Source organism: Pelodiscus sinensis, chromosome 5 (assembly GCF_052426305.1).
Source record: "Pelodiscus sinensis isolate ZL-2025 chromosome 5, ASM5242630v1, whole genome shotgun sequence".
NCBI classification, from domain to species: domain Eukaryota; kingdom Metazoa; phylum Chordata; order Testudines; family Trionychidae; genus Pelodiscus; species Pelodiscus sinensis.
Window position 1 is genome coordinate 118235633 of NC_143056.1, and position 24540 is coordinate 118260172.

The 24540-nt window shown below is 46.9% G+C and overlaps 1 protein-coding gene across 9 annotated transcripts in view; it reads right to left on the reverse strand.

The window, feature by feature from the left end:
- BRSK2 (BR serine/threonine kinase 2) overlaps positions 1-24540 on the reverse strand; it is a 502809-nt gene that overhangs the window by 78861 nt on the left and 399408 nt on the right. For all 9 annotated transcript variants that reach the window (XM_089778681.1, XM_089778682.1, XM_075928205.2 and 6 more), the window contains 4 exons: positions 23009-23042; positions 22048-22116; positions 19350-19496; positions 1542-1573 (listed from right to left, as the gene is read on the reverse strand). In XM_089778681.1, the coding sequence (XP_089634807.1) occupies positions 1542-1573; positions 19350-19496; positions 22048-22116; positions 23009-23042 (282 nt within the window). The remainder of the gene's footprint in view (positions 1-1541; positions 1574-19349; positions 19497-22047; positions 22117-23008; positions 23043-24540) is intronic.

Sequence of the window (24540 nt, forward strand, 5' to 3'; positions counted from 1 at the left end):
CTCTTTTTCGATAAAGGGATGTAAATGAGACATATTGAAATTGTAAATGAAACTGGGATTTGAATTTCCTACACTTTATCTACATAATGGCAGCTGCGGCTTTTTTTTGAAAAGCCGCTTTTTGGAAAAAAAAAAAACAATGCTGTCAAAGCAGGGATCTTTTGACAGAAATGCCCTGTTTTGAAATGCCCTCATTTTTTGAGGGTTACATTATCTTTCAAAATGGGGCATTTCTTTCGAAAGATCTCCATCCAGACCACGTTTTTTTTTTGAAAAGCGGCTTTTCGAAAAAAAGCCGTGTTCGCCATTATGTAAATTAAGTGCAGGAAATTCAAATCCCGGCTTCATTTACAATTTTTATATGTTTAATTTACATCCCTTTATCGAAAAAGGGATATAGTTTAGACATACCCTTGCTGTTCACCCAGGAATTACCCTGGGTGAACAGCAAGAGACTAGAAGACACACTCAGACACAATACTTTCAGAAAAAAACAAGCAATTTGTTAGTGTGGGAAGTGGCACATAGTTAACCAGGGCCTATTACCATACATTCTTCTCTATGGCCTGGTCTATAGTAAACCAGGAAGGTCGGTTTAAGGTACACAACTCCAAACGCATAGCTGGAGTTGGCTTAACTTAAGACAAGCCTTGGACTTACCTTAAGACCAGCTGGAGTCAGCTTACCTTAAGACAAGCCTTGGAAGGTCAATGGGGGCAAACACTCCTGTTGACTTTCCTTACTCCTCACAAAGGGAAGGGTACCAGACATTGGAGGGGCTGCCCTTAGTGTTCGATTTATGGGTCCATACTAAGCCCATTAAATTGAATGCTAGAAGATTGACCTCCGGAGCGTTGATCTTGCACTAAGTATAGATGTGCCCTGTGAGGGTGGGTATACATTGCACCACTATTTCAAGATAACTTGTGTTATTTCAAAATAACAATATGTCTACACAGCCATTCCGTTATTTCAAAATAATTTCGAAATAACGGACGGCTTATTCCGAAATCTGTAAACCTCATTCTACGAGGAATAATGCCTATTCTGAAATAGCTCTTTTGAAATAAGTTTGTGTAGATGCTCCACTGCTGCTATTTTGAAATAGCCCCTCACCAGGGCCATTCTAAGTTATTCCTCCCCAGTGCATCCTGGGGCTCTAAATCGAGATAGCATGTCTACATTAGGGAAGCCTGCCTCGGACTTATTTTGCAGCTTCTTTGCAGTAGAGGTGTGCTATTTTGAAATAAGCTATTTCAGAATAACTATTCTAGAATAGCTTATTTCGAAATAGCCATGCAGTGTAGACGTACCCTGAGGATCCCTGGCCTGAATCTATGCAGAGGAGACTGTATTCACTCCATGGGCTAAAATCTCATCTTCATTGGACGTTCTTCCATTCACCTACTGGCCTATGCCTGCATGGAAGCTGTTTTCAAGTCTTCCAAGTCTATCCCTTTCACAGATTTCTGGATGACCAGATCCCTGTAAAAGGAACAATATTGAGGACAGTAAATAAGATTTTTTAAAATGTTACTTACATATACCATATGTGTTTCTGAATGTGTTCTAGCTACAAAGAAAGAGAAAACAAGGAGTTAGTACAGGGGAAAAAAAGAAGCAAAACCAAGAAAACTGCATAAAACAACCAAACATGAGGGTTGTCCGTAGCTAGGCTTAGGTCACCCTCCTTAGAGTCTGGAAGTAGGAATCTCAGTTGTGATGCCCTGGTGCAATGATCTGACTGCACCCAAATGATGAGTTTTACACAACACACAAAGCATCTGCTGTCTCTCCTGCCCCCTTCCAAATGGGCCTATTGCGCCGGACACCAAGAACAAAGGAGCAGGAATCACCAGGCATCGGTATAAAGGGTTTTTGTTTGTGTTGTTTTTAAATGGATACAGACAGTGTGATAGTCACAGGGGGGCCATAATGGATCTCCTGAAATGTAGGAAGGCACACATGCCATAATGACTGATCTACAGGGGAGGTGTAAAACATAGCTTCCATTAGGGTTCACAGGCAAGTGCTCTGAAAAGGAAGATTATAAATATTCCAGATGAAGTCAGCCCAAAACCTGCTTTCAACACATGCCTGCCTACAGGATGGCAGTGCTGCTATTCCAGAACCCAGGGTATTTTCTTATAGGATTTGTTTTCCTTTGTGATAGGAGATATGATCACAAATGTTAAGTCAGGTGAAGGCAGTGTGAGATTTGTGCTGCTTGATTTCCACCAGCGATTGATTTCCAGGTAGGCTACAAGTTCATCAAAACAGCTTTATCAAGATTCAGTGGAGTGAATGTATGGTACTAGAATTTATGGCCCCAGCACAAATCTTCCAGACTTCCATTTCCTCTGCTGGCCTGGCATCCTACCACCCCCTTTCCACTCTGCTTAGGGACCCATCACTACATGCTACACAAAAGGGAATGGCTGCTATGACTGACGGTGGACAGACAATGATAAATACAGTCAAGGACTGGCCAATTACTGAAGTTTGACAGTAGACATGCCTGCCTACAGAAGTTTCAGAGGGGTAGCCGTGTTAGTTTGTAACTGGAAAAACGTAAACAACCAATAGTCTTGTAGCTCCTTAGAGACTTACAAAATGTGTTGATGGTACCATGAGCTTTCGTGGGCACATCCCACTTCTTCAGATGAATGGAGTTTAAAGGGTCCAGTTTTCAAATAAATAGCACGGAGAGCCCTCTGTGCTCTTTAAAAACTGGACCCCTTACACTGCCTACAGAAGGCAAGCCCCAGAAGCTGTTTTGTGGCGGTAACATTTTCTCATAGCTCTCTTCAAGAAAGAAGCTCCTGACAAATTCTTTTCTACAGTCAACAGAGAGAACAAGCCCTGCTCAAATACACCTGGGCTATGTCTACACTGGCATGATTTTCCAGAAATGCTTTTAACGGAAAAAATTTCCGTTAAAAGCATTTTCAGAAAAGAGCATCTAGATTGGCACGGACGCTTTACCGCAAAAGCACTTTTTGCGGAAAAGCGTCCGTTCCAATCTAGACGTGCTTTTGCGCAAAAAAGCCCCGATCGCCATTTTAGCCATCGGGGCTTTTTTGCGCAAAACAATACTGTGCTGTCTACACTGGCCCTCTTGCGCAAATGATTTGTGCAGGAGGGCTTTTGCCCAAACAGAAGCAGCATAGTATTTCTGCAAGAACATTGATGATCTTACATGAGATTGTCAGTGCTCTTGCGGAAATTCAAGTGGCCTGTGTAGACAGCTGGCAAGTTTTTCCGCAAAAGCAGATGATTTTGCGGAAAAACTTGCCAGTCTAGACACAGCCCTGTAGAGAGAATATAAACTTGTGTGTCTGCAACAGCATCTTAGCAGGAACAACCTATTTGTAGATGCCAAGTGATTGTACCACATGAGGAACCTTTGTGTGTGTGCGTGTGCGTGTGTGCACGCAGGCTCACGTGCTTGCAGTGTAAACTCATGGGCTTCAGCAGTGTGTCAGTGAGAGGCAGAGGAGAGCTGGAAGGAAGCTCCTGTAATGTCTGTAAGATGAAATCAGAGGGCCATTAAACTGGTCAGAAAGAACGGAGACAGCTGTCCTGCCCTTATTACTTTCCACTTCATTTCCAGGCTAATGAGAACTGGCAAGCCAAAGAGAGAGACAGAGAGAGAGAGAGAGTTAGAGAGAGAGAGAGAGAGAGAGAGAGAGAGAGAGAGAGAGATGCTTGCAGACAGAAAGAAGGAGACTGACAGAGAAGGAGGAAACAGATTTTTGTATATTGCATAACAGTGGCTCTTCATCCTGGAAAGCCCAGCAGAGCACAGGCTGACTCTGAGAGGATCTGTTAAGTGTGACAGGGGTTTTCCTAGAATCCAAGGACCAGGAAGAAATGCAGCAGATGGGAGGGTAGCTAAGAGAGACAAAGGACTTTCTTTAGAACAGAGGAAGAAAGGGTTAAGCCTACTGCTTCTAACCGTATTAGCACCATCACACAAAAGGTTCCATCTGGCTTCCTCACCCTCCCTTTGGCCACCATAGAGCAGAAGCAGCAGCCATACTGGAGTGAAAATAAGAAGAGTAGGTGTGTCTGCCCCACTTACCACCTGGAGTTGTTCACTCACTGGAGCTCAGGTGTTTGGGCTCAAACAGGGAGAAGAGTCATGTTTGGTTTGCCCGTTTTGTTGGGGTAGGTGAAATGGGCTTAAGAGGAGTGGCCTTCCAACTTTTCCAATCTATGGCCCCTTCACCAAAACTCCTTTCCCATTCAGCCTTTAGTAAGGGCAGGGTGATGACCCGCCCGATTCCTATTTGCGAGCTGCCTCCCTGAATTAATTCATTCATGCACACCACCATGTTCTAGGACATGGGTTCTCAGCCAGGGGAACCCATGCTCTAGACAGGGCTGGGCAAACTACAGTCCGTGGGAAGCATCTGTCCTGTTGGACCTTTTCAGCTGGTTCCCAAGCTCCCGCTAGGGAGTGGGGTCAGAGGCTTGTTCCGCTCCGCCTGCCACTCCAGCAGGGAGCAGGGTCGGGGGCTTGCCTCACTCTGACCTTGCATCCCAGAGGGATCACCAGTGCGGAAAGCTGGGAATGGTCTGGGGACATGTTTCCAGGCTCCCCAGTTGGCTGGGGCACCTAGGTACACCCGTTTAGCCCAATGGCTAATCCACCACTGGGAGGAGGCTGGGCCAACAAACATGTATGGCCCACCATACAATTTGCCTACTCAGATGTGTTCCTCAGGCCTAAAGGTTTGCCCACCCCTGCTCTAGAAGATAGCAGCCTGTATTAATTAATTAGTATTATTAGCATTACAGTAGTGCCTAGATGCCCTAGATCTGAGCCAGGGCCCCTCTAGGCTAGAGCTGTACACACAGACAGAAAAGCCAGTCTGGCTTGCACTCGTCTGTTTCTTGTTTCCCTCCTAGAGCTCAGCAGCAGGGATTTCAGGTGGCCAATCACTACGCATACTTACATAAAGCCCTGTTAAAGGGCTATTATAAAGGTCCCCTTTACATTGTTGCAACAGCTTTCCCAGCATAGAATCATAGAATAATAGGACTGGAAGGGACCTCAAGAGGTCATCGAGTCCAGCCCCCCGCCCTCAAGGCAGGACCAAGCTCTGTCTACACCATCCCTGACAGATGTCTATCTAACCTGTTCTTAAATATCTCCAGAGAGGGAGATTCCACCACCTCCCTTGGCAATTTATTCCAATATTTGACCACCCTGACAGTTAGGAATTTTTTCCTAATGTCCAATCTAAACCTCCCCTGCTGCACTTTAAGCCCATTACTCCTTGTCCTGTCCTCAGAAACCAAGAGGAACAAATTTTCTCCTTCCTCCTTGTGACACCCTTTTAGATATTTGAAAACCGCTATCATGTCCCCCCTTAATCTTCTTTTTTCCAAACTAAACAAACCCAATTCCTTCAGCCTTCCCTCATAGGTCATGTTCTCTAAACCTTTAATCATTCTTGTCGCTCTTCTCTGTACCCTTTCCAATTTCTCCACATCTTTCTTGAAATGTGGCGCCCAGAACTGGACACAGTACTCCAGCTGAGGCCTAACTAGCGCAGAGTAGAGCGGCAGAATGACTTCACGAGTTTTGCTTACAACACACCTGTTGATACAACCTAGAATCATATTTGCTTTTTTTGCAACAGCATGTGAGGGAAGTGGTAGCTATTAATGATTTTGGCCAGAGGGAGATGATGTGGCCAAGATATGTTCAAGTCTCTTTCATGACTGTTTCTTTTACAGTCCTTCTTTCTGTTTCTCTGGGTCAGGTTGTCCTTGTGAGGCTGTGCTGGGCAGAAGTATCCGTATGGCTCAGGCAGTGTCAATTCAGTTTCCCAGACAAAGTGGGTCACAAGTTCATGTCCCAATAACAGGCCCTTCAGATAAAATGGTACCCAGAGGTTGGCCCTGCTGCTGGCCATTCCAATTTAAAAGATAACGATCCCTTTGCATTTGCCACAAAACCAGATCCAAGGCTGTGCAAGAGCTCTCTCCGGGTACGTCTACACTAAGCTAGTTCGAACTAACGCATCTAGAACTAAAAACTAGTTCAAACTAGCGTTTTGCTAGTTCGAACTAGCAAGTCCACATTGAGTGGACTCTGAACAGGGCTTAAGGATGGCCGGAAGCAGTGCCGGCAGGGCATAAAAGGAGGACTTAGAGCATGGAGATGCTGTCTCAGGCTAGCCGAGGGCTGCGCTTAAAGGGTCCCGACCCCCACCCCATCGGGGGCTCGTACCCCATTCCTCCCTCACCTCCTTCCACTTACCCTTCCTTAGCCCCCCTTCTTATTGATGTACAAAATAAAGATAACGTTTCTTCCAACATTGACTCTGCCTTCATTGAAAAAAAACTGGGGGAGACTGGGAAAAGGAGGTGGGAGAGGGGAAGAGAAAGGCTGGGAGAGAGGAGGGCAACTAACATGATCAGGGGTTGGGAACAGGTCCCAGATGAAGAAAGGCTACAGAGACTGGGACTGTTCAGCTTAGAAAAGAGGAGACGGAGGGGGGAGAGGATAGAGGTCTCTAAAAGCAGGGGTTGGGTGGAGAGGGTGCATTCAGAAAAGTTCTTCCTGAGTTCCCATAAAGAAGGACTAGAGGACACCAAAGGAAAGGAATGGGTAGCAGGCTTGAAACTAGTAAGAGAAAGTTGTTGTTCTTCCCAAAGCAAATAGTCAACCTGTGGAACTCCTTGCTGCAGGAGGCTGTGAAGGCTACAACTAGAACAGAGTTTAAAGGGAAGTGAGATAAAGTGATGGAGGTTGGGTCCATGGAGTCCTATTAGCCAGAGGGTAGGAGTGGTGTCCCTGCCCAAAGTTTGTGGAAGGCTGGAGAGGGATGGCACGAGACAAATGGCTTGGTCATTGTCTTCGGTCCATCCCCTCCAGGGTCCCTAGGGTTGGCCGCTGTTGGCAGACAGGCTACTGGGCTAGATGGACCTTTGGTCTGACCCAGTACGGCCATTGTAAGCTCAGGGCTCAGGGTCGGGGGTCTCAGTGGACCCCCTTGATTTTCATGCACACCTGGTCCTGGGTGGCCAGGCTGGCAGCTCTCCTGCCCTAGACGGCCACTTTCCTGTGCCTAGTGCGGAGATCGTGGACGAGGTCCACGATGTCCGCACTAGCCCAGGAAGGTGCCCGCCTCTTGCGGTCCAGGGCAAGCTCCCGGGAGCCGCCAGCCTGGTCCCGGCAAGAGGGGGTGGGCTGGGGGGCATCGGGTGGGTGGCTCTGTGCCGTGCCAGGTGCAGGGTCTGCTAGCTGGGTGCTGGCAGGCTTGCACCTGGCACGGGCACCGTAGCCAGCCCGTGCCCCTTTAAGGGGTCCGGGGCCGGGAGGGGGGCAGACGAGTTTCCCTGGTGTTGGCCAGAGTGGCCACCAGGGAAACCTGGGGAGGGCTAGCCTCCCACTAGTTCAAACTAAAGGGCTACACAGCCCTTAGTTCGAACTAGCTAGTTCGAACTAGGCGTTAGTCCTCGTAAAATGAGGTTTACCTAGTTCGAACTAAGCGCTCCGCTAGTTCGATTCAAATTCGAACTAGCGGAGCGCTAGTGTAGCACCTATTAAAGTTAGTTCGAACTAACGTCCGTTAGTTCGAACTAACTTTGTAGTGTAGACATACCCTCTGAGTGCACACTGGCTGCTGTTTGCCCACACAACTGCAGCGCTGCCCATCCTGACACAGTGATTGTGTGGTATGTTGGAGACCCCAAGTATGAACAGTGCTTTACAGACACAATCGCTATTCTGATTTGCATCAAATTGTTATGATGATACCGTACTGGTGTGTGTGCTGAGACCAATATCTTCACTGCTTCTTTTTTTTGAAAGGTAATTAATGAATGCTTTGTTGCTTTTCATCTGCATTAAAACGACAGGAGGGGTTATGGGAGGGCGATTGGCTTTGACAAGAAGGCTGTAGGCTTTTTAGGATGCAGTGCAGGAAAGGGTGAGCCACAGTGGGAGTTCATCTCACTCCGTCTGCCATCCTCTAAACACAATGTTGAAATGCATTTAAGTGACAAAGGCATTTAGCAGCTCTCCCAACAGGGAACTTATCACTGTTCTCACAGGGCTTTCCCCGAATGTAATGCCATTTTATGAAGGCTGTAAAAACGCTCTGTCCCCAGACCTCCTATCTAGTGCAGGCACTTGCCACAAGAAGCTACCTTTAAAACAAAACACCTACTACTTACACCGAGCCCATGGAGGCTTCCTCATGCTTGAATGGTGGCCCCAGGAAATGAGGGGGTGGGGATTTCCAGAAAAATGCACCATCCTAATTATTATGCTTATTTGTACTGCAGTAGCACCTAGAAGCCCCAGTCAAAGGTCAGGACCCCAATGTGCTAGGCACTACACAAACAGACCAAAAACATGGTCCTGCCCTGTGATGGGGTGAGCATACACTGCACTAGAATGTGAGGGGTGAAAACCCTGTGGGCAGAGGAAGTCCCGCCCCTTCAACCAGACTGGGCATGCTCCAAGTGCTGAGGAAGTATAAAAGGCCAGAGAGCAGCTCAGTCTGGGCATGCCAGCGAAGGGGAAAGTTCTCTAGACAGAGCTCCAGTGCTGCTGCAGCCCGTGTCCCACACTGAGGGAGCTGAAGTTCTAGGAGGCTGCCACAACTCAGCCCCTACGGAGACCCAGGGAGAAACCACCACCGGGGAGCTGGGAGAACCAATGGCTATGTGGGATGACGCCCCAGTAGGAAGTGACCCAGGGAGGGTGCAGGAGCAGCCTCTCCCATCCAGGTATTCTCAGTGTGTTTCAGTCGGATTCCCTGCTGACAGGGAGCAGTAGGCAGCCCCACCGCTCATAGGGCCCTGGTTTGGGACCCGGTGGAGCAGGGTGGGCTCAGGTCCCCCTACCAGGGGCTAACCCCAGTCATATGGACTCTGGCTGTTAGACCATACTGCCCTGAAGCCAGTAGGGCTTATTGACTCTGGCTATTAGGCCCTACTGCCCTGGCACAAGGACGCTCAGTAACTCTGGCTATTAGGCCCTACTGCCTTGAAGCCCAGAAGGCTTATTGACTTCAGCCAGTAGACCATTTTGACTGGCGAGTAGGACTACTCACAGACTTAGAGTTGTGTAGGGTACAAGAGGTTTATGGACTAGTGAGACAGCCATTGGTCCTACGGCCAGTCAAGCGGCAACCACACCCCAGAATAGCTCTATTCTGGTGATGGAGTGGGAATACACCGCCACATGCCTCAACAGCTCACAATCTAGGCACACAACAAGAGACAACAGAAGGAACCAATGAGACAATATTGGGAGCATGAGAGGCAGTGCCCCCGCAAATCAACTTCTTGACTGTCAGTGACAGGCCAGAGCTGCAAAGTTCTGATCCAAACCAGAACTCCCCCAAAGACTGTGGATTTTTTGGGGGGGAGGCTGCTGGTTTGGCCCATCTCTAATTTGTATTAATGCGAGAGTTCCCAATCTATACAAAAACACACAGTCAGTCCCTGCCCTGAAAAAATAAACAAGATAGACAAAGGGAACATCATTATTCTGCTTTACAGATAGGGACCTGAGGCAGAGAGATATTAAAGTAACATTCCCGGTGTCTTAACTGCAAGACCATATATAAAAATGAGGAAGGAGCCAAAGGATGTGTTCTCCTTTGTTAAATCTTCACCATTCAAACTCCGGGGTCCCAGGAGTTGTGAAAGCAGCAGCACTACATAAATTATCCTCATAAAGAAAAGAGACATGAGAGGGAGGGGGTGCAGGAAGATTGAGGGTTGTGGTGATTCAGGTTGGATGGTTTTCAGCAGGAATTCTTTCCTCAGACATTTGTCTAAATGGGGAAATTCACCAGAACAGTTATTTTAAAATAACCGTTCTGGAATGCCCTTTTGTGGACTTGCTCTTTTGTAATAAAAGTGACTTTTATTCCAGAATAGAATATCCACATAGGAGAGAAAAAACTTAATATGCACCAGCTATTCTGATCAATTTCCATATGTAGACAAGAACTCAGTAGGAGTCATCAGTCAAGAAAGGAAGCAAGAACAAACAGCTCCCTCCCTCCTCTACTTTTTTTTCTGTATCCTCTCTCCCCCCAAAAAAGTAGAATATCAACTAGACTCAATAGTGAGACCCCAAATGGTTCCTCCAAGAAGTAGGAATGGCCGGTGGCGGCAGCTATGAATAATTTTTTTGGTGGTGCCCAGAACAGTCCCAAATTCCTCAGCCTGACACCCATAACCAGCAGCAGCAGGCAAGGGAGAGCAGCCGAACTGCAGAGCAGCCACCAATTGCCCAGTGGGCAGGAAGGATGCTGCAAGTAGGCAGCTGGTGGGGCCGGAGGAGAGACCCATCCCCAGCATTGGTGAAGCCAGGCCCCAGGTCCAGAATATTCCTGGAGCCAGGGCACCACGAGCCCATAGAACTTGCCACCCCTGGGAACTGCCTGTAATAGAAAGACAGAACCTGCAACATAAGGCCTGGTAAAAGGCATAACTTACGAGGCATAACTTACGAGGAGAGGCTGAGGGATTTGGGCTTATTTAGTCTGCAGAAAAGCAGAGTGAGGGGGGATTTGATAGCAGCCTTCAACTTCCTGAAGGGAGGTTCCAAAGAGGATGGAGAGAGGCTGTTCACAGTAGTGACGGTTGGCAGAACAAGGAGCAATAATCTCAAGTTGCAGTGGGGGAGGTCTAGGTTGGATATTAGGAAAAATTATTTCAATAGAAGGGTGGTGAAGCACTGGAATGGGTTACCTAGGGAAGTTGGTGGAATCTCCATCCCTAAAGGTTTTTAAGTTCTGGCTTGACAAAGCCCTGGCTGGGTTGATTTAGTTGCGGTTGGTCCTGCTTTGGGCAGGGGGTTGGACTCGATGACTCCTGAGGTCTCTTCCAGCCCTGGGATTCTATGATTAAGCCCTGAACTAAAGTCAGGCCCTGCTGAGATAAAGCAAAATTAGCAAGAGTCAAGCTTGGAGCAAATGTCAGGCCCTGTTACAAAGTAAGGATGTTAAATTGCGGTTAATTGACTAGTCAAGTAGTCGAAGGATTTTCCATCGACTACTCGATAGGCACTTCCGCATTCCTCCATTGAAATGTACAAGAGCCCACCACTGGGGCTCTTGTACATTTCAAAAGAGGAATGTGGAACTCTGCCTGCAGCCCGGCGCCAGCAGGAAGTCCCGCTGACTCCAGGCTGCACGTGGTGTGCCAGCTTTGAAATGTATAAGAGTCCCCAGCGGCGGTCTTGTGCATTTCAAAGCCACAGCACCCTCATGGAGCCCAGGCTCAGCTAACACTCAGTCCCCCACTGACCTCGGGCTCCATGTTATGCTGCATGCTGCACAGAGCCTAGGGTCACCTGGGGATTCCCCAGCTGACTCTGGGTTCTGTGCATCATATCCCCAGAACCTGGTGTCAGCTGGGAAGTTCCCAGCTGACCCCGGACTTCACGGTGCTGCCCCTTTGAAATGCTGAGGCAGCATTTTAAAAGAGCAGTGACGCACAACTGAGCCGGGGATCAGCTATGCAGTGGCTGCCCCTTTGAAATGCCGCTTTGGGGTTTCAAAGCGGCAGCGCTGCACAGCTGATCCCTGGCTCAGCTGTGTGGCACTGCCCCTTTGAAGTACCCTTTCTTCCCCCTTTGCTGCCTCTATCTGGTAAAGGCAGCAAGGGGTAGGGGGATCAACTAGTTGACTAGTCCTTAACATCCTTATTACAAAGCAGATACCTGCTTGCAGTTCCCTGTCCAATACCAATACATGAACTCAGCAACAACAAGGTTCGCGGGGCAAAAACACAACCATTTCTAGGCACTAAGTAGACATTCCAGATGAGTGGCATCGCAGCACCCTGATACAAGGTTATGGTATAAATACACTCCTGGAAGATGATAGAAGAACACACTGACCCCTCTTAAAGATAAGGTCAGGATGCTGTGTGATGAATGGAGACGTATCGATCAAACCAACACGCACAAAGTAAAGGGTGGTAACAAACCACACCAGAATGGCAATACATATTTTGTTTGTATCAGTGTATAAAAGAGAAGTCATAGAGTGGATGTCTTTGTCTGGCCAGGGGAGAATGAAAAGTCCCGCTGTTCACCGAACTGGCCCATTGTTATGGGCACACATGTATTAAATGTGCTTCCAGCACTAATTCTGTGTTTTATCTGCTGTAAATCTGGCTGAGCATCTTCACCACCGAATGAAGACTTATGGCCTTTTTTTGGGCAGTTCAATCGGAGCTTACTGTACAGGCTATCAGGCCAGAGCCAGTGAGGCATGCAGAAAGAACATATACGCACAGATAATAGATAATCTTACACAAAAAATCATAGATCTCTTTTGCAGGAACAGCCAATCACTAGTGCAACAAAAATCAGTTTCCCATAGCTCCCAGAGACTTTAGTGCAATGAATACTCGCATCCTTCTTCATGGACAGTCAAGCGTGTCTCCTACTGCAGAAGTGTCAGACAATGGATGCACCTGACATATTTTGCAGGCTGCATAACACAACATATGCAGATTCTGCAAAATATAAGCCCTCATACTATTTTTTCCCTGACTCGTGGTTTTCAAAAATGAATGGTGTGTGAACAGAGGCACTGACTTCTTCTTAAATCTCAGAGGTGCGAACTGCTCCACTCCTCATTAATCTTAATGGGGTGTTGACACTAACACCCAATAAGAACAGCTTACAGATCAACATTAACTCCTTTGTTGTTGACCATTGTAGAGATGGAATGGGGAAGGGAGAGCGTGGAAAGCCCACAAGGCCGCGAGGTGGGAGTTACTATAAGGAAGAAAACTGCATTTGGAAGAAAAGAAGCGACATGGAAGATAAGGAAGAAGCAGCAAAACAGAGAAGGGATAAAAAAGGGCAAAAATAGTCGCACTCCCATGGTTGACATGTTTTCCCAATGAGTGATGCTGAACATGGCATTAAGGTACTGAATAAATTATAAATAGCAATAGCTTCAAACTTTATTACTACACACCATTGTACAGGCAGTCCCCGGGTTATGTACAAGATAGGGACTGTAGGTTTGTTCTTAAGTTGAATCTGTATGTAAGTCGGAACTGGCGTCAGCCGCTGCTGAAACTGATCAGTTTCAACCACGGCTGAATCTGGATGCCAGTTCTGACTTACATACAGATTCAACTTAAGAAACCCAGGCGTCCCCAAGTCAGCTGCTGCTGAAACTGATCAGCGGCTGATTCCAGGAAGCCTGGGGCAGAGCAACTCTGCCTGGGGCTTCCTGTAGTCAGCCGCTGGTCAGTTTCAGCAGCAGCTGACTTGGGGACGCCTGGGGCAGAGCAGCTGGGGTGCTGCTGGGTTGCTCCAGTAGCGCGGCTCCTCGGCTCTACTGGAGCAACCCAGCAGCACCCCCGCTGCTCTGCCCCAGGCGTCCTGATTCAGCCGCTGCTGAAACTGACCAGCAGCGGCTGAATCAGGACGCCTGGGGCAGAGCAGCTGGGGTGCTGCCGGGTTGGTCCGAAGCGGCGCTGCGGGACCAACCTGGCAGCCCCCAGCTGCTCTACCCCAAGGGTAGGCAAGAAAAGCCTGGTCTGCTGGGGGGGGGGGGCACTAGCTGCACCCGCCCCCAGCAGACCAGGGGGACAGGAGCAAAGCCGCCCAGGCGGGGGGAGTCCCGCAGCCTGGGCAGCTTTGCTCCGGGGCAAACGAGCAAAGCCGCCCAGGCAGCGGGACTCCCCCCGCCTGGGCGGCTTTGCTCGGGTGTCCCTGGTCTGCTGGGGGGGTCCAGCAGCTTTGCTGGACCCCCCCCCCCCCAGCAGACCAGGGGGACAGGAGCAAAGCCGCCCAGGCGGGGGGAGTCCCGCTGCCTGGACGGCTTTGCTCCAGGGCAAACGAGGGCAAGCCCAGGAGGACATGGGTGGCGATCCGCCTCCCGTGAGCTCCGGGGCGAGAAAAGTCCCATTCGTAAGTGCGGATCCGACATAAGTCGGATCCGCGTAAGTCGGGGACCGCCTGTATTCTACTTTGATCTTTGTGCAATCCCCTCATTGGCGTAAGTGGGAGATCTGATGTGGATTGGGCGTAGCACATTGTCCTACATTTATATGTTGCTCCATGGACCACAACTAACGTGGAATCCAGCTCTCTCCTTAGAATGAATTTGACACCCTAGCCCTAGTGCAATAAACAGACCGGTTCCATTTATATCTACAGCTTTGTCTACACTGACAATTTAATGACAAGCCCCGCCCCCTGAAAAACAAAAGTTTGGCCATGGAAAGTGACAATGTGAACAGCTCGTTGTTGGCAAGAGTGCTCTCCTGTCGACAATGAGAACTCTGCTCATGGGGAGGTGGGGGAAGTGTTTTGTCCTCAAAAGTATGGACAAACAGTGTTTATAGTGCCCGACTTTTTGTGACACGGCCGTGCCAACACAACCATGTTGTTAAAAGCTGTTTGGTTTAGACAAAGCCTAAGTGATGAAGATGCTTAATGGAAAGACAAATGTGCCATTGGCAGGCCGTGGGGACAGAAAACTGAGAGCCCCCAAAATAATGAAATACAGTTTGTGTCTAATGGGGAAGAGTTTTCTTGTCCTGCCCTGGCCCCCAGTAGCTTTTATCTCTTGAATAAATTCATTTCACATTCTTATTCCCTGTCCTCAAGATACCGTTTATCAATGTGCATCAGACCTGCTCACTTTTTCTGGTGGAAAAAATGAAAATAATTTTTTTGGTTTTTGATCAGGGATGAGGAGTAAGTCATTCCAGAATGACTTTTAACCATTTTTCTCCTTTATTGCATGTGCTTTGCTGCATTAAACAATGCCAAAACATTCAGAGCCTGCCCTATAAAATGAGAGAGCAAACCTTGCACAAAGGTGAACCTAAAGCCCTGACACATTGAAGAAGGTCCAGTAGTGTCTGACACCTGGTACCCTCAGTCTAGATTCCAAGACCAGAAGGTAACATTGTGATCATCTAGGCGTTCTCACAACAAATAGTGGCCACACTGATAAGTTTTCCTAAAATATTAAATTAACCATAGGAAAAAAATAAATATGCCAATACACACACCCAAATCGTTGTAAATTATTTATGTACGACTTTTTTTGCAGACTCAATAATAGAAACAATGTGCAGTTGTCTCTGTTCTTAACTGAACCTAACTACAATAGAAACACAAAGTGCTTTTCACATTCTTGTCTTTTTTCTTGTTTCTTTTGGTTCTTTGATTGCTTTCTTTAAAAGAAAAAAAAAAGGACTTGATAGCCCCCAAGTCTGCTGTGAAAAGGAATATTAACAAATTTACAAATATCACTTTTCACAGAATGTTTACTCAGCCCTGGCAAGCCTTGATGGGAAGGTGAGTAGGGAGACTGTAGAGGCCAGGGGCAAAAGCAGTGGGAGCCAGGGGTGATGTGGGGGTAGGCTCAGGGCCAGAGCCACTCCCCCCCACCCCCCCAACCAGGGAACAGAGCTCAAAGTCCTGTGGCTGGAGCCTGCCACCCTACCCAGGTCTGTACACAAGAATTTCTGTGCGGGTGCTTTTTTGTAAGCATGGGCAGGACTACAGCTCCCAGAGGCCCAAGGGCCTTCCCTTCAGTGCTGTCCAGGCATTGGCCGGTGCCTTTCTCTGTTAGCTCTAATTGGCCCCTGTGGCTGGCAGCCTGCAGAAGGGGTGGCTGCCATTTGGATCTGGCTGGATTTGCTGCAGGATGCTGGACATCAGTATCAGGGAGTGTGCTGGGGGCTAAGGATGTAGCTGGTGGGAGAAGGCGGGGTGTGTGCAGGGCCCAGCCCCGCCCCCGGCCTCGCTCCTGGGGGGGGAGGGTGGAATCAGCCCCAGCCTTCTCCCAGCCAGCCAGAGCACAGGGGAGGGAGGCTGGGGCAATGTACCACCTCAGCCTTCCTCAGCCAAGCCAGAATTGGCCCCATAGGGGAACATGATAGACAATGGGGAGAGGAAGGGTGCATTCACACCCTCTGTGTATGGGCGTGCTACCCCACTGGGTTGAAGCCTGAGCCCAGCAGTCTCAGGAAGGTGGGAGAACTCACTTGCTGCCTGTTCTTCCAGCTTTTATGTTTCTGGAGAGTCTGCTGCTTTGTCCTCCTCTCCTCCCACCACCGCCCAGGAGCCTGTGGCTGCAAGAAACCCCTGATGACTGCATGCAGCCATGGTGTCTACATTTGAGAAACAGCTTAACCTGACTGTATAACTCAGGCCATAGAATTTCCTCCAAACAGTTCCCAGACCATCACTTTCAGAAAGACATTCAAGCTTGATTTTAAAACGGTCAGTGATGAGGAATTCACCATGACCCTGGGGAAGCAGTTCCAATGGCTAATTACCCTCACTGGTGAAAACGTACCCCTTCATTCCACTCAGAACCTGTCTAGCTTTGCCTTGTGGCCACTGGGTTATGTTACATATTTCTTGCTAGGTTGAAAGAGCCCATTTTCAAATGTTTCCTTTGTAAGGAACGGGTAAACCTTCGAACTGCTCATCTTTGTGGTGGGCTCCAACACAAACTAGCAATCTCTGTGCGCAAACGAAACTCTAGTGGGGCTCTCACACACCCTTGCCTCGCGATCCCTGTCTGACAACAAAAATTACGGCAGCACCCCAGGAGCGGGGCCTGAAGCCTGAGCCCACCCGAGCTCTGCCATTTGCAGTGGGAGTGGGGGCAAAGCTGAAGCCCAAAGTCTTTAGCTCCCGGTATGGGACCTATAACGTGAGTCCTGCTGCCCAGGGCTAAAGCCCTTCTGGCTTTGGCATCAGTCCTGTGTGGTGGGGCTCAGGATTTGGCTCCACGCACCCAAAAGTCTAAGCTAATCCTGGTGACCCCATTAAAATGCACTGGCTAGATCAATCCCTAAATGAACAACATAGCCTCTACGTCAGGTACTTACATGGCCTCTACGTCAGGTACTTACATGGCCTCAGTTACCTTAGCATCTGAGCACCTTATCTTTAATGTCAGTGCTTTTTTTGTGACAGTACTGCCCGGTACGCAGTACCGGCACCTCCAGACACAGTACTGGCGCCTCCAGTCAGAGCTTACCGGGAAAGAATGGAGCATACCTGCACCTCTGTATGCAAATGTCTGACAGTCAGCTGGACTGTGTGCCTTAAAGGGGCCACATCTCTTAAAAAGGCAATGGCCGGCCCCACCCAGGCTTTTTTTTTTTTTTTGCTTTTCCCTTTGAGTACCGGCATTTTTTTTTTTTTTTACAAAAAAAGCACTGTTTAGTGTATTGATCCCCAGAAAGAACACCCCAGTGCGGTAAGGAAGTGTTGTTACCCTCATTTGAGATAGGAAACTGAAGCACAGAGACTAAGTGACTTGCACAAGGCAACACAGGTCTCTAGAAGGGCAGGGAATTGAACTTATGTCACCTAAGTAAGTCCGCGACTAGCGCTGTAACCACTGAGCCATTGTTATGGCAAAATTCCCATTGATTTTAATGGCACAGGATCAAGACCTTCTGGAGCTGCAAAATGCAAACCTCCATTTCCAAAATGCTTTTGTTTGAATGTATTAACCAACCCATTTTTTTGTTAAAAAAACCTCCCATTTTACCCCCTTCCTCCCCTGAATTTTACTGCAAACCAAATTTTCAGCAATGTTATATTTACCATTTTGATGATGTTTTCAATTAAAATATAGAAAAAAAAGCATGAACTTCACACACAGAATAAAACATGTTGACGATTTGTTACTTTTTAAAAAAAAGAAAAATGGTCTATTTTCAACCAATGAACATTTTTGTTTGAAAAATGTTGACCTGCTTTACTCATTCGTGGGGAGGGGGAAAGAAGCAGAGGGGAGGGAGGGAAGATAGCTCGGGATATCAATGAGAATTTGCAAAGCCTTTCACCTCTGCCTCACTGAATGGAACATGACCTGGTTTGGTGAGGAGTGAAACTTAAAGCCCACAGAGTATCTGTCAGGAAGTATTATAAAGTGAGTGTGGAGGTAGCAGGGGTTCAGTTACTTCCTCACAGACAGGTGTCTACTTTCCAAAGCCATCATCACAGCTGGTGAAGACTGATTCTGCTGTTAGCAGTCTCTGCAGAGGCACCAAGCACTGATCGGAGAGTTTATTTATAAATATTTTAACAGAATGAAGAAGCAGGAGGAGTTTTAAATTTGCATTTCTTTATACATCCTCCCACTCAGAATCTGCAAGCTTAGTAAATCTGTATAAAACCATCACTGGGGACTGACAATGTGATTTATGAAGGCCAAAATACCCACAGAGCCAGAAACCTCCACTGAACAGCAGGCAATCTTCCTCTTCAAAATTATTTTTATTGCTAGAATTTAAAAATGCTCCAAAACATTAACATGCTTTCAGTTATGGACATGATCATTCCAATACATTCAGGCCATGTCTACACTACACAGCAGATCAGTACTGCTGTGGTCGATCGATTTAGCGGGTCTAATGAAGACCCAATAAATCAAACTCAGAGGGTGCCCTCATCAGTACTAGTTCTCTTGCTACTCATGAGGAGTAAGGGAAGCCAATGGGAGTGCTGTGTGGACAGCGCAGAAATGTGACTTAAAATACGTCAACTCTAGCTACGTAATTAACGTAGCTGGAGGTGTGTATCTTAAGTCAACCTTCCACTATAGTGTAGGTCAGGCCTCAGAGTGCAAGGTCTCCAAGAGAGTGGTGGAGCCCACTTTGGGTACTGAATCTCAGAGGGTTCAACATGATAGGCTATGGTACCCTGGGCATTCTACATAAAGCATAAAGACTCTAGACGATATGGTTCCAAGGACCAGTATGCAGGCTTCCAGGGGATGCTATAAAGCACCCAGGACACAATACAGTGCACCCTGAAAGTCAGGAGTCCACAATGCACAACCACTGCTTTACTGAGAAATGCGAGAGATGCTGACCCCACACCAGGAAGGTGTGAAAGGGCAGTCCTGGCCCTTAACTAGCACATCGCATCTATGACAAGCCGACAGTCAGCCACGCTGAGGAGCCAGAGTACCAAGGCTGATTCCGAAATACACCAACAGAGTGGCAATGCCATCAGCAGGAGAGTTTTATTGCAAAAGCAGACGCATTTCAATAGAAAGGAAAATCAAAGCAGAGTAACAACACAAATCTAAAGTGACCTCATCATTTGTAAGCAAAGGAAGTCTGTGTCTTTCCTAAACCCTAATTCACTCCTTTCTTCCATGGTTCAAGGAGAGGAGCCTTTGGGCAGCTGCAATGTGGAGAATTACGTTAATTGTACAATAATATACATAATAGGGAGAGAATGTGAGGGGTGGGGGGGGGGGGGGAGGAAATCCCTCACACAGCAGTGCAGATAAAAAGTCCTGAAAGCATACTGCTCACATGATTTGCAGTGAATATTCTCTTACCGTGAGGCGTTTCGAGGCATCCACTTCAATCATCCCCCGCAAGAGGTTCTGACAGTCTGGAGGGATGAAATGTGGCATGTGGAAAACACCCCGTTTCACCTTCTCTAACAGCTGCCGCAAGTTGTCATCGTCAAATGGCAGGGCACCCTGCAGAGACATGATAATGCAATTGTGGGTGGGAGAGAGGGGAAAAGAGGGAGGGCAAAAAGTGAAAAGTTGAGGAATTTGAAGAAAAGAAAAGAAAAGAAAAGAAAAGAAAAGAAAAGAAAAGAAAAGAAAAGAAAAGAAAAGAAAAGAAAAGAAAAGAAAAGAAAAGGGTAACATCATCTGGAAGGTCACTATACTATTATAAAAAATGAAGCCCACCTTATTTACCTGTTAATAATTTCTTAGCATTGCTTTACTTTCTATTCCAACATGAAAACAGAATCTTGGACAAAGCCCTTTATAGCAAACTTTTTAAAATTGGAAAATGAACAAGCGAATAAAACATCATGCAATATATGGTGCTGCTTTCTTGGGCAAATTCTTAAAAGTCACAGGGATCCACTTAAATTCAACTTAATATTTATTAGCAGAGAAGGGGTCAGCAACATTCAAGTAACCACATCCAGATTAGTGAGAAGTGCTTGACCTAAGTCTGAAATGCCCCCCGCAAACAATCGAAAGTGGTCCCTAGGTTGCAGCTAGTGACCACAGTCACATTGTGCATTGTCTTTCTTTGTCTAGAGATGTAAGAGAGAACACTTGTCATGTGATTTTCTGAAATGATTCAATGCCGACTATTGTTTCTAAGGTAGGTTAAAAGCTGTGATTTTCTGGGGTCATCAACCAGGAGTTTGTTGGGACATTAGCAATATTCCAGAATTCCTTCCAGTATGCCTTAGGACGGCAGTAGGATGCTTTAAGAGCTTGAAGGTTTTGGTGGTCCACTGGATGGAAACATGATATTATAGTATCACCAGAAAATCGCTCTTCCCAAAAATTATTGGCATGATCTTAGTAGGTGTGCTGTGTCCTTGATTCCCGTTAAAATCCATGCAAGTTGTGTGTTCTCAGCAACACTTATAGCCAGGCTTATAGTCTGAATTTCAGTATTTCCACACTGTTTACTTTGATTCATGGAATGCTGGTGTAGAGTAATGCTATGTGTGTGTCAGACTGAGACCAACATATCTATTTACAGAAGCCACCAGAAGCCCATTTGATGCTAAAAATCATTGGTCATTACTAATCTATGTTTTTTTTCATACAGTGGACTAAGAAGCAAAATGCCTCATACAAATTACCTATCCCTCCAGTTATCTAGTTCCTCATAACTGTTCAGGAAATAAAGTGAAATCAATATTGAGAGTTAGGTACTTTGGTGAATGTAACATAATTCATGATAAAATACAGCATTTCCTGGAGATAGCAACTAAAGGCTGCTAATTACTAGCAATTGCTTTTATGGCCTAAGACTTTTTGTGGATGTTTCGCTTGATGTAATTAAGTTGGTGCTTGGCTCTGAGCATCAGTGATGGGCATGTTTTGATCACTCTACAGGGTCAGGTTTACACACAGAAACAACCAAAGACATTTTTCAGAGACCGTGGGGTACAAAATCTCAATGGGAAGCCTCTTGAGAATGGAATACGCACTCTGACAACTCCCGGACAGCTTTCCTGGGTCTCTTTTTCCTGTAGTTTGCAAAGGTCAAATCATGAGCTCCTGACTCAGCAATTCCCCACTCTCTTTACTCAGGCAAATTCCCATTGGATTTCAATAGATGTTTGTCTGAGAAGGAACTGAATAATAACTGTGCAAGGACAACAGAATATGTCTCAAGGAGTTTTATTGTTTGTAACTATAGATGGTCATTTGACATATTACACAAAAAGAAAAATAATTTCATACACATTACATTTATCCTACTTGCCACTTATGCTTATGTGAGTGTCATCCAGATTTTGTGTATAAAGCCAAATGGAGGTAAAACTCATTTGATTTCAAGTTCTGTTAAAATTTTTGTCTGGTTTTGGGGTTCATAACACCTCTGTAACTCAGGACCAGAAACCTTTTACTGAGCCAGGGACAAAATCTGAAACAGCATATTTTGGATGCCAGGAAAGGAATTATTACTTGTGTGGAAACCAGCTGAAAGATGGTACTTTTGGCTCAATTCTACATTCTCAACTGCACTAAATGCATTTTATGGAGGCTCAAAATTGGCATGAGCCACAGATGTTACACTTCACTCAGATCTTTACAAAAGCATTTGAATCAAGATGCATGCAAATGTAATTAAAACATATGCCAATCCAAACCACTTTCCTGATCCTGTGAAGTCAGCTGAGGATCTTCCATCCCCTCAAGTTGCAATCCTGACTATCCTACCCCTCGAGGGCCAAATTACATTAATGAGTATTTAAAAAGTTGCCCCACAATAAAAGAGTGAGTATACAGGGGAGCAATTTTCCCACAATCCCTTTTGCTCTGCTGTCCAGGGTGGCAGCCCTTCAAAGGAGAAGTAAAACATTTGTCAGGCATTTCCCTTTGGGACTGATGTAGAGAAATAGAAGACGCAGCTAAGAGTTACAGGAAGAGAGACGGAACTCAGGAGAGACTTACATGATGTCAGTAGACTTATGAAATACAACCTCACGGGGGGAGTAAGGGCCGTTTCTGTTTAAAGGAGGTAGCAAGGATGATGACTCACCACTAACAACGCAAATAAAATGACTCCACAGCTCCAGACGTCCGCTTTCCTCCCATCGTATTTTTCTCCCTGTGCAACAGAGATAGGAGTTTAGCTTATTAGTAAGAGAATTAGCCACCCTTGAATAATAGGGGAGAGAAGCGTGGGAGAGCTGAAGTTTTGATGCAAAAAGCTGCTTTCCTGGAGACCTATGTAAGTATTAGCTTTGGTGGGGCCCAGGGGTTCTTGGGAAACTCAGTGTTACAATCCTTGTTTGGAGGATGTGAGAAAGCAAAACCTGCAATATGGGAGGGAATGGCCACAGAGCAGTAAAAGCACTGAGGAGTCAGCACTTAATCAGAAATGTCAGAGATGCCTTGAGGACAGCAAGAAGCTGCTTCTCTCCTGGTTAGCTCTTTATGGAGCTTGGAATGGGTCATATTATTTGCCAGCATGTAATGTTTTCTGGCAATTCTCTCCTATTGATTTTCTGAGCCACTTGGCTTCATATTAGTGCAGAGCATCAGCAGTTGGGAAGCCTGGCCTTTGGTGTTCTGGGCCACCAGAGCCTAGTCAGCCAGCCTTCGAGGGGGAAAGAAAGAGTAGGAGAAAGGTGTAGCGCCTATGTACTCAACAGCAAGCCAGTGACAGTCCAGTCCAGCTTTCCCCAGCTTGAGGGGATATTCAGAGGCTCAACAGGGGACATGGAGACCAACGGAACACAAAACCATTGTACTTTTGGCTCATCATGCAACTGAAGTAGATGGGTCACCTGTGCCCTCCGAGAATGACATATGTTCATGACCTTTATGCTGCTGGTGAAACTCACTTTTGGGCCTTGTCACATGAATGGAAATGATGGTCCTATTAAGTATTTGCAGTGCTGACGGCTTTGGGATCACTCGTAGAGGGTGCCTGCTTGCATTCATATAATGAGTAATATGCTTTTATTTACAGATGCTGAGAGTTCAAGCTAACTTACCCGGATCACTTCAGGGCAGGCATAATGAGGTGACCTGTAAAGCAAAACAAAATCAAATGAGCATCTAAATCTATACGTATTAAATGCATGTGTAATCTGCCCATCACAGTGGTATCTGGGTGCTTCTGCATAATTTAGGAGATACAGAACAACATTCCTTTCTCTGACCTTTGCTTAAACCCCTTTGAAAGACAGAATCAGACCCAGGAAGTAGCCCCCCAGAAGAATAATCCTCACATATAAGTAGGTGAAAATCTGTGGTAACAAATGCAACTTCAGTTCGTCCTCTGATACATATCTCCCAGGAACAGATTTCTGAGTCCCGATCACACTTCAGCAAAGCCCATGGAGGACAATGAAAAGGTACTGATTTCAGTGGGCTTTAGAGGCCCATTGTGACCAGGGGTTTGCCGTGAAGAAACTCATGTTCTTGGGGACCCACTTGGAACCTAGAAGGTTTAGTTCATACACTCCGAAAAATGCATGAGCCTGTATTAGCCCACAACGCCCCAGCCTGGTGATTTACATTTCAGCACAGCACTTTTCTGCGGCGAGGATGCAACTACCAAAGATCACATATTCCTCTGGTCCACTTAGACTAGGATAGAGGCCACTGGGATGGACCCTTACGGGATTCAAATGCATCATGGCTCACAAGTGAAACTATTATGGCAAGTGACAGAGACCCTCACAGGAATTTCTACCCATTCTAAAACAACTGCAGAGTGGCCAGTCTTGGCTTAGGGGAGATTCAGGTCAGGGATGAAGACCAGTAACAGGCTTTGGGCTGGAGTCCAGGGCTGGACTAGCAAAGCAATTTGCAGATTGGAACTGAGGTGCTTAGTCAGAGCAGTGTGAGGACCCGAGGAGGGAGGTGAGTCAGTGCATGTGAGAACCAAAAACAGCCATTACAACTTGCAGCAGACAGGGTATAAAAACCAGGGCCATACGCAGGAATTTCTGTGTGTGTGTGTGGAGGGGGCGGGGTATGTGTGCTTATTTTTGTAAATGTGGACTGCAAGGGTGTGAATGCACCCACCTTTGTCCCCCCAGGAAGCGGGAAAATCAGTCCCAGCCTTCCCCCGGGTGGCCAGAGCATGGGATAGGGAGGCTCAGGCAGCACGGTGCTCCTGCCTTCCCCTGGCTGGCCAGAGCACGCTTACTTGGGAGACCATGGGGGTGCTTTCACACTCTTTGCATCCTCCCACGTATGGGCCTGAAAACAGTTTACATTTGACGTTCGACATTTGGTTCCTCCAGCCTATCGGCTAAGTCAGACAGGGCTGGCCTCTACTACAGATTAAGTCAATGTAACTTATATTGCTTGGGGGCTGTGTAAACAACCTCTCCTGAGCAATATAAATTACATTGACTGAAAGCACTTTCCACAGTGTGCTATGTTGGCGGGAGATGTTCTCTGGCTGACAGAGCTGCCACCTCTCATGGCGGTGGAGTCACTCTACCGAGGGGAGACTACTCTCCAGTTAGCATAGCTTGTCTTTACCCAACATGTTGTGGCACTGCAGCTGCTT